We start from the raw sequence: 10855 nt of genomic DNA on the forward strand, positions 1-10855 counted from the left end.
TCTTTTTCATTTCTATGAGCTAAATTTAGATCCTCAATTATTTTGTTTCTTCGTGTTGTTGAGAAGTTCTGATTTAGCACATCATCCCATTTTGCATAGGAATCAAACTGTAGACACATGGTAGGAAAAAAAACAAGCTATTAACCCAGTATAAATATTTAATTTGTGTTTTGCAATTTAAGTAGAGCCATTTTGGATGCATTCTGCACTTTGACTTATCTATGAGTGGCACTTAGATTTGCTTGTTTGTGGTATGTATGGAGAGACAGGTTGAAGATGCTTCTGTCCTCGAAAACAGATTTTTTTCTTGTTTCCAGAGTTTTGTTTCTTGTTTCTGATGCCCTCTCTCATCAGAAGTCTATTTCTCACCACAGTTGCAATATAAGGAGAGCACTGCCCCTCTTTTGGTGTGATGGACAAGGTTGAAGGAAGGGGTGTGTGTGTGTGTGTGTATATGTGTGTGCATGTGTGTTATCAATTTCTATACATTTTTTATCACCTGTGTAGGTTCTTGTATCCACCACCACAGTCAAGATAGTGAACAGTTCCAATACCACAAGAAAATCCCTCCTGTTGCTTTATTACAACTGTATCTACTTCCCCTCTGCCTCACACCCACAATCCCTAAACTGTGGATACTGCTAATCTGTTGTCTAAAATTTTTGTCATCTCAAATATATTACATAAATTGAATCACATACTATGTAGCCTTCTGTTTTTTTCTTGCAGCAACATTTCTTGCAGCAAAATCTTGCAGGAGATTCAGCCAAGTTGTTGAATGTATCAATATTTTGTTCCTTTTTATTGCTGAGTAGTATTCTATTTTATATATATATATATTTGTTTAACAGTTGACCTGTTGAAGAACAAAGGGACAGATTCCAGTTTTTAGCTATCACAAATAAGCTGTTTTAGTATTCTTGTACAAGTTTTGTGTGAGCATAAGTTTTTATTTTTTCTGGGATAAATGCTCATGAGTGTAATTGTAGGGTCACATGGTAATTACGTATTTTGTTTAACAGAAAATCCCAAATTGCTTTTCAGAGCGCCTATACCATTTTACATTTCAAATAGTGATACATGAGTAATCCACCTGGATGATATATTTGCCAGTATTTTTTGCTTTCATCACTATTTAAAAATTTTAGCTATTCTGATAGATATTTAATGGAATCTCTCCATAGTTTTAATTTGCATTTCCCCGATGACTAATGATGTTGACAACATATTTTCAGGTGCTTCTTTGCCATCTGAGTACCCTCTCTAGTGCAATCTCTGTTAATGTGTTTTTCTCATTTTCTGATTACACTGCTCTTTATTATTGAGTTTTGCAATTTCTTTGTATATTCTGGATACAAGCCTTTTGATGGTTATGTAGCTTGCAAATATGCTCTCCCAGTTTGAGGTTTGACTTTTCATCCTTTTAACAGGGTATTTTGTAGAACAAAAGCGTTTTTTTTAATGATGTTCAATGATGTCCAATTTATCAATTTTCCTTAAATTAGTACTGCTTTTAGTGTTAAGTCTAGAACTCTTTGCCTAACCCTTGATCATAATGGTTGAAGATTTTCTCCTATTTTTAACTTTTAAAGTTTTACATTTAAGTCTATGATATATTTTGAATTAATTTTTGTTTAAAGTGTGGTTTACATTGAGGTTCTAATTATTGCCTATAGATGTTCAATTGCTCTGACCAAATTTGTTGAAAAAGCTATTTTCCTTCATTGAATTGTATGCCCTTGATAAAAATCACTTCAGCATAATCTGCATTGGTCTATTTCTGTGTTCTGCATTTTTCCATTCATCTGCGTATCCATACGTTTGCCAACATCATGCTACCTTGATTACCTTTGCTATATAGTAATTCTTAATATCATGTACAGTAATTCTTCACATGTTATTCTTTGTCACCATTAGTTTAGTTATCAAAATATCTCTACCTTTCCATGTAAGTTTTAGAATAATCTTTCTGAGCCTGAAAAAAAATATTGCTGGGATTTTGAGAATAATTGAGCTTAGCTTATAGATCAATTTGAGGGAAATTGACATCTTTACTATGGTAAGTCTCCCCAAATATGAATGTGCTGTGTCTTTCCATTTATTTGGGTCTTCTTTGATTTCTTTTATCAATATTTTATAATTTTCAGCACAGAGATTCTCTACATGTGTTGTTAACTATATAACTATTTCATTTTCTTTGGAGTGATTGCAAATAATATTGTGTTTTTAATTTTGGTTACTGCATATTCCTTGTTGCTATATACAGAGAAGTGATTGATTTTTGTTTGTTGACACTGTATCCTCTAACCTTGCTGAACTCCCTTTTTAGGAGGTTTTTGTATGTTTTCTAGATTCTTTGCCATCTTATATGTAGATAATTGTGTCATCTGCAGACAGGGATAGTTCATTTGTGTGTTTTTTCCCATTCCAAAGTATATGCTTTTTACCTTTTTTTCTTGCTTTATTTCCATGGCTAGAACTTTCAGTATTATGTTGTGTGAGAGTGGTGAAACTGGGCTCGGTGGCTCACCCTTGTAATCCCAGCACTTCGGGAGGCTGAGGCAGGCGGATCACTTGAGGCCAGGAGTTCGAGACCAGCCTGGCCAACATGGAGAAACCTCGTCTCTACTAGAAATACAAAAATTAGCTGGGTGCGGTGGTGCACACTTGTAATCTTAGCTACTTGGAAGGCTGAGGCACAAGAATCACCTGAGCCTGGGAGGTGGAGGTTGCAGTGAGCTGAAATCATGCCAATGCACTTCAGCCTGGGTGTCAGAGTGTGGCTCATCATGTATCATTCTTTTTATATATTCTGGATTTTGATTTGCTCATGTTTTATTAGGGATTATTGTGTCCAAGTTTATTAGTGATATTGGTTTATAGTTTGTTTGATTGATTGATTGGTTTACTTTTTTTTATTGTCATTGTATGGTTTTGCTCTCAGGATAGTGCCAGCCTCATAAATGAATTTGGAAATGCTCCCTGTTCTGTATTCTAGAAGAACTTATTTAATATTGATAACAATTATTTAAATGGTAGAATTCTCTAGTGGAACTGTCTGGCCTGGAGATTTTTCTTTCAGAATGTTTTAAATTATGAATTTTGTTTTTTAATTCTTATAGGGCTATTCATACTGCCTATATTATTATGTTGGTTGAGTTACTGTAGTTTCTGATTTCCACGGAATTCTTCCAATTCGAAGTTGTCAAATGTATTATTTTAGAGTTGTTAGAATTTTTTTCTTATTATTTTTAAATAAATAATAAGCTGCTGCATCTGTAGTGATATCCTTTCTTTCATTTCTGATGTTGAACATGTGTGTATTTTGTCCTTTTTTAAAGTATTGCTAGTGGTTTATCAACTTTATTGATTTTTTTTCCGAAGAATCAGCTTTCTATCATTGACTTTCCTATCATTTTATTTTAAATTCTGTTGATTGCTGCTCTCTATTATTACTTTTATTCTGCTTGATTTGAATTAATATTGCTCTTGTTCTAGTTTTTGATATTGGAAATTAGACAATGAGTTTGAGACAATTTCTCATTTCTAATGTAAATATGTAATGTTATAAATGACCCTCAGCACTGCTTTAGCTGTGTCCTACAAATTTTTATATGTTATATTTTTATTTTGACTCAGTTTTATGTAGTTAATTTTTTTAAACTTTCCCTTTGACTCCTGGATTATTTAAAAGTGTGTTAATTTCCACAGGTTTATTATGGACCTATTTATGATCATTATTCCTTTCTGTTAGATTGATCCTTTTATTATATATAATATCCCTCTTTGTTCATGGTGATTTTCTTGCACTGAAGCCTCTATTATATATTAATGTAGCTTTTTGCACTTTTTTTCTAAGTAAAATTTGAATACTATGTTGTTTCCTATTTGTTTACTTTCACCCTACTATGGCCTTGAATTTAAACTGAGTTTCTTCTAAGCAGCAGCATATAGTTGGGCAATGGTTCCCTTCCCCATATTTTCAACCTCTGTCTTTTGATTGTTGTATCTAGACTATTTATATTGAAGTTAATTTGTATATGCTATAACTTGTCTGCTTGTTTATTGTTTTCTCATTGTTCTCTTTGTTTCTCATACTTCTGTTTCTCATTTTTGCAATCCTGTAGGTTAATTGAAGGTTATTTTAGGATTGCGTCTTGATGTATTTGTACTATTTTTTTACATCTCTTTGCATAATTATTGTAGTGGTTTCTCTGGGTATTTCAACATACATACGTGATATAATATTCTAGTGGCATAAACATTTTGTCACTTTAAGTGAAGCGTAGAAGCTTCATTTCCATCCAAGTCTTTTTTTCTTTCCCTACTTTTAAATATTGCTATCTTGAGTATCTAAGGGTGTTATGATTCTTGTTCTCATCATCAAATATAATTTATAAAACTTATGAGAAAAAATATAGCTGATTGTATGTAGCTAGTGTTTTGCTATTTCCATTGTTCCTCCCTCCCTCCCTCCTTTCCTTCCTTCTTTGCTTCCTCCCTCCCTCCCTTCCTTTCTTCTTTCCTTGCTTCCCTCCTTTCTCTTTTTTGAGGCAGGATCTTCCTCTGTTGCCCAGGTTGGAGTTCAATGGTGTCAACATGGGTCACTGCAACCTCAAGTTTCTGGGCTCTAATGTTCCTCCCACCTCAGCCGCGCAAGTTGCTTGGACTACAAACATGCACCACCAAGCCTGGCTAATTTCTTTCTTTCTTTCCTTCCTTCCTTCCTTCCTTCCTTCCTTCCTTCCTTCCTTCCTTCCTTCCTTCCTTCCTTTCTTTCTTTTCTTTCTCTCTCTCTCTTCTTTCTCTTTCTTTCTTTCCTCCCTTCCTTCCTTCCTCCCTTCCTTCCTTCCTTCCTTCCTCCCTTCCTCCCTTCCTCCCTTCCTCCCTTCCTCCCTTCCTCCCTTCCTCCCTCCCTTCCTTCCTTCCTTCTTTCTTTTCTTTCTTTCTCTCTCTCTCTCTTTCTCTCTCTCTCTCTCTCTCTCTCTCTCTCTCTCTCTCTTTCTTTCTTTCTTTTTTATTTTTTGAGACGGAGTCTCCCTCTGTCGCCCAGGCTGGAGTGAGATGGTGTGATCTTGGCTCACTGCAACCTCCACCTCCTGGCTTCAAGCGATTCTCTTGCCTCAGCCTCCTGAGTAGCTGGGATTACAAGTGCACGCCACCATGCACTTTTAATGTTTGTAGAGGTGGGGTTTCACTATGTTGTGCAGGCTGGTCTCAAACTTCTTGGCTCAAGCAATCCTCCCACCTTGGCCTCCCAAAGTGCTGGGATTACAGATGTGAGCCACTATGTCCAGCCTGCTCCATTTTTTTCTTTCTGATACTCCAAGATTCTCTCTTTTATTATTTCCTGACTTTCTGAAGAACTTTATTATATTTAATATATTATATATATATTGGCAGAGTCTCACTCTGTCGTCAGTCTGGAGTGCAGGGGTGCGACGTCGGCTCACTGCAACCTCCGCCTCCCGAGTTCAAGTGATTCTCCTGCCTCAGCCTCCCGAGTAGCTGGGATTTCAGGCACGCACCACCACGCCCAGCTAATTTTTTAAGTTTTAGTAGAGATAGGGTTTCACCAGGTTGGCCAGGATGGTCTCGGTCTCTTGACTTTGTGATCTGCCCACTTTGGCCCCCCAAAGTGCTGGGATTACAGGCATGAGCCACTGCACCTGGCCATATTTAATTTTTAGGGGTACATAGTATGTGTATATATTTAAGGTTTATATGAGATATTTTGATACAGGCATGCAATGACTAATAATCACATCAAGGTAAATGAGGTATCTATCACCTCAAGCATTTATCCCTGTGTTACAAATAATCCAGTTACAGTCTTTCAGTTATTTTTAAATCTACAATTAAATTATTTTTTACTATGGTCACCTTGTTGTGATAGTAAATACCAGGTCTTATTATTTATTGTTTCTAACTATATTTTTGCATGCATTAACCCTCCCCCTTCTTTCCCACCCCCAACTACTCTTCCTAGCCTCTGGTAACCATCCTTCTACTCTTTATCTTCATGAGTTCAATTATTTTATTTTTTAGATCACACAAATAAGAGAGAAATAGAATGCTTGCTTTCTGTGTCTGGCTTAATTCACTTAACATAATGACCTCTAGTTACATCTATGTTGTTGTAAATGACTGGATCTCAGTTTTTATGGCTAAATAGTACTTCATTGTGTTTATGTAGCACATTTTCTTTATCCATTCATCTGTTGATGGACACTTGAGTTGCTTCCAATTCTTGGCTACTGTGAATAATGCTACAATAAACACGAGAGTGCAGATATCCCTTCAATATACTGATTTCCTTTCTTTGGGTATATACTGAGCAGTGAGATTGCTGGATCTTATGGTAGCTCTGTTTATAGTTTTTTGAGGAGCCTCCAAACTGTTCTCCTTTGCTTTGTGGTTGTACTAATTTACATTCCTACCAGCAGTGTATGAGGGTTACCTTTTCTCCACATCCTTGCTAGCATTTGTTATTTCCTAACCTTTGGATAAAAGCCATTTTAATTGGGGTGAGATGATATCTCACTGTAGTTTTGATTTGCATTTCTCTGATGATCAGTGATGTTGAGCACTTTTTCATGTGACTGTTTGCCATTTGTATATCTTCTTTCAAGAAATGTCTATTCAAACTTTTTGCCCATTTTTAAATTTAACTACTGATTTTTTCCTAGAGAGTTGTTTGAGGTCCTTATATATTCTGGTTATTAATCGTTTGTCAGATGTGTAGTTTGCAAATATTTTTCCCATACTGTGGGTTGTCTCTTTACTTTGTTGATTGTTTCCTTTGCTGTGCACAAGTTTTTTTACTTGATGTGATCCTAGTTGCCAATTTTTGCTTTGGTTGCCTGTGCTTGTGGGGTGCTACTCAATAAATCTTTGGTCAGTCTAATGTTCTGGAGAGTTTTCTGGGTGGGTCCAGGGGTACCATCCAGGAAAAAGGGACTGGGGTAAAGTACCTTAGAAGTCTACCTATTGTACTGTGGCTGAGCTGGTACTCAAACCACATGACACTGTTCTTCCCAGTCTTTCCTTCCCTTTCCAGAGGCAGAGGGACCTCACCCTATGGCCGCCACCACCACTGGCTCACAAGGTGTACTGCCAAGCTTACTGCTGATGTTCTCTTAAGGTCAAAGGTCTCCTTAGTCAGCTTGTGGTTAATGTTGTTTAGCCTGGGACTCATCCTTCAGGGTAGTGAACTCCCTTATGGCCCAGGGCAGGTCCAGAAATGCCATCCAAGAGTTAAGGCCTGGAATCAGGATGCCCAAAGGCCTGCTTGGTGTTCTATACCTCTGTGGCCAAGCTGACACCTAAGGTATTAGATAAAACACTTTTACTTTTCCCTCCACTTGTGTCAGGTGGAAGGAGTCTTGCCCTGTAGCCACCACAGCTGGGAATGTGCTGAATCTCACCTGAAGCCAGCAAATTTCCAAGTGTCACCCAAGGCCCATGGCACACTACTTAGGTATCACTGCTGGTTACTCAGGGCCCAAGGGCTCTTTAGTCAGCAGGTGATGAATCCTGCCAGGACTGGGTCCTTCCCTTCAAGGCAATAGCTTTCCTTCTGGCCCAGGGTGTGTCTAGAAATGTCATGTGTGAGTTAGGGCCTGGAAAGGTGACCTCACACCTCTGACGGGTGCTCTATCCTGCCGTGTCTGAGCTGGTATCCAAGATTCAAGACAAAGTCCTCTTTATTCTTGCCTCTTCTCTCCTCAAGTAGAAGGAAGGGTTCTCTTTTGGAGCCATGAGCTGTGCAGCCTAGGGTTGGGGAAGGGTTGGCACAAGCACTCCCCTAGCCACACCAGCTGGTGTCTCAGTAAGTTGCGTGTCTCCCCATGTCCACTGACTTTGACCCCAGTTTAACACTAGAACTCGTCTAGAAGTTACAGTCCTTGTGGCCTTGACTGCCTTTCAAGTTTCTCTAGGGTCCTAGAGCATGATAGCTCATGGTGGCAAGGCTTGCTAGAACTCAAGTCGTGACCACTGGGATAGGTGATTCCTCTCTGGCTAGGGCTGGTTTAAATGTTCCCCCCATGGGCAGGCATCAGCTTAGTTCCTCTGTTTTACTTTCTGCTGTGACAGGGCAGCACTGAGTTCAATGCAGTGTCTCACAATTGCTGTGCTCTTCCTCCCTCAAATGCACAGATTCTCTCTCCTTGCCATGCTGCCACTGCGGGAGTTGGGGAGGGTTGACAAAGGAAACTGTGTTTCCTACACTCTTGGATGCCTCTTTTGGTGATATGAAGTTCAAACCAGGTACTGTGAGTGCTCACCTGATTTTTGGTTCTTACAAAGTTGCTTTTTTTTTTTTTCCGTATAGATAGTAGTTAAATTGGTGTCCTTGTAGGAGGGATGATAGGTGGAGCCTTCTATTCTGCCTTCTTGCTCTGCCCACTTGAAGAATGTTTTTAGATGATCTTTAAGGGTGTGTTTGCTAGTGACAAGTTCTTTTAGTTTTTCTTTGTCTAATGTCTGTATTTCTTCTTCATTATCAAACATAGTTTTAACAAATATCGAGTTTTCAGTTGACAGTTTTCTTTTCTTTCAGTACTTGAAAATATTGTGACACTTCCTTCTGGACTCCGTGGCGTCAGATATGATACGTGCATTCATTTAATTTGGTGCTTCTCTATATGGAACACATTCTTTCTCTCTGGCTGATTTCATGATTTTTGTTTTTATCTTTTGTTTTCAAAAGTTTAATTATGATATGCCTTGACATGATTTTCTTTGAGTTTATCAGGTTTGGGTTCACTCAGCTTTTTGAATTTGTATGTCAGTGTCTGTTGCCAAGTTTTGGAATTTTTAGCCATTATTAGCATTTAACTATTATTTCAACCCCTTTCTCTTTCTTCTCTTCTTCTGAGACTTTAATGATGCAAATATTGGATCATTTATTATTGTCCCACAGGCCCATGAGACTTTGCTCATATTTTTCTCTTTCTCTCTCAGTCTCTGTCAAGTCTAGGTGAATTCTATTAATCTAGCTTCCATTTCACTCATTTTATCTTCTGTTATCTCCATCCTGGTATTGTGTTCATCACTATGTTTTTATTTTGGTTATTGTAGTATTCAATTCTGTAATTTCCGTTTGATTCTTTTTTATAACTTGTATTTATTTACTGAGATTTTCTATTTATTCATTAATTTCAAAAAAAAAAACTTGAAATTGCTTGTTGCAGCATTTTTTTTTTGTCAGTTGCTTTAAAATTCTTGCCCAATAATTTCAACCTGAGGTTCATCTTGGTTGACATCTGTTGATTGTCTGCTCTCATCAAAATTGTTATTTTTTTGGTTCCTGGTTATGACAGGTGATATTTAATTGAATGCTAAATGTTTTTTTCTGTTATGTTAGGAGACTCTGGGTCTTATTTAAATCTGTTATTTTAACAGGCACACACCCCATTTATGTTCAGCATGTTTTTCTTAGCCTATTTTGTATGCTGTGGTTGTGATGACAATTTAGTTTTCAGTATGTTTGCGGTATTATTTTGATCCATTTTGTTTATGTGTGTGTTATCACTACTGCTCCCACTGTCTTCTGTTGGTGCTTCCTGAAGGAGTGGAGGCAATTTTTTTTTTTTTCTCAGGCCTGACTGCCATATGTCTCTTGGTAGAGGAGAAATGTGGTAAGAACCCTATACAAGTACCCCTCTGGCTGCCCAGGTCTTCTGAGCAGATAGAGAAATCTGACTTATGGGGCAAAGAAGTCTGTTGTACTGGGCCAGTTGCTGTATCTAGATCTCTTGCAGGTCCTGCTCACCTTTCCAGGTGTCTCTGAGTGAAAAAGGAGAGGTTTGAGCCAGCAGTGACAAAGAGGCTTTTCAGATATAGCTGCTTGCAATTGCTGTTTTTTTTTTTTTTTTTTTCTTTTCTTTCTTTTTTTTTCCCCTGGTTTCCCCAAACTACCTTGGTGCCTTTGGACAGAAAGCTCCTTTTCTCAGGAGGTGAACTCCTGAGAAAGAGAACTCCTCTTCTGCAGGATCTCAGGCCTGGAGTAGAAGGAGAGTGCTTCCCCTTGTCACTTATGATTGGTATACCTCTTAATTGATCCCCAGGCTGGCATTGTCTGGCTCACCTGGTGTGTTCAGGGGGGCTCCTGTTTGATCCAGAAAAAGAATGATTCTAACTAGGTCAGCAGGCAAAGAATACTGGGTCTGCGTGGCCTTTCTCTGTTGGTGGGGGAATTGTAAGACACCCTGCTGCTATTGTTTCTGCAGTCCCAGAGTTCTAAATCAGCCATCTCTCCTTTTCACCACCTTTCATCATTCTCTTTTGCTTGCCTCGTGTACCATTTTCAGGGTTTATAGTTGTGTTTAGTAGAAGGAACAGGAAAAAATGGGTTTATGCTATATTTTCTGGACCAGAAGTTTGTATTTGTTTGTTTCTCTCCATTAGATTGTAAAATTCTTGAGGTCCAGGAGAGTTTTATTTTTTTCTATAATCTAAATTGTATATATTGAGTGAATGTTTTGTGAGTAAACTTAGTCCAGCTGGATCTGAACTACTCCATAATGGCATGACTGGGATGTGATTAAAAAACCTGTCTTGGAGTGAGCACATTTATTTTTACTTTAGACTTTCTGTATATAGGTCAGACATGCAATGATCCTTCTATTTGTTGTGGAGTGAACCCTGAAAAAAGAAGAAAGAAAACAGAGAAATTACATGTTTGATTTCTACGTTTTCGCACATCAACCTGGACTAACAAAAGTGCCCTAGTTGGTAGATGATATAATTAGTGATTTTCAGAGCTTTTTTTCATGTGTCTCCCAAAACTATGACCTTCTTTTATATTTAAAAATATCTATGAGTTTCATCATTAGTTTGAACACTTGTA

General features: G+C 37.8%; 1 protein-coding gene across 1 annotated transcript in view; it reads left to right on the plus strand.

Moving 5' to 3' along the window:
* The window catches only part of LOC108523248 (cilia- and flagella-associated protein 47-like), a gene marked incomplete at its 3' end in the record, with an annotated part of 35654 nt that overhangs the window by 5612 nt on the left and 19187 nt on the right, over positions 1–10855 (plus strand). Inside the window, exon 3 of the mRNA XM_017863773.1 lies at positions 318–421. Coding sequence (XP_017719262.1) covers positions 318–421 — 104 coding nt within the window. The remainder of the gene's footprint in view (positions 1–317; positions 422–10855) is intronic.

The sequence above is a fragment of the Rhinopithecus bieti genome, unplaced genomic scaffold, assembly GCF_001698545.2.
Source record: "Rhinopithecus bieti isolate Rb0 unplaced genomic scaffold, ASM169854v2 scaffold_73244, whole genome shotgun sequence".
Lineage (NCBI taxonomy): Eukaryota > Metazoa > Chordata > Mammalia > Primates > Cercopithecidae > Rhinopithecus > Rhinopithecus bieti.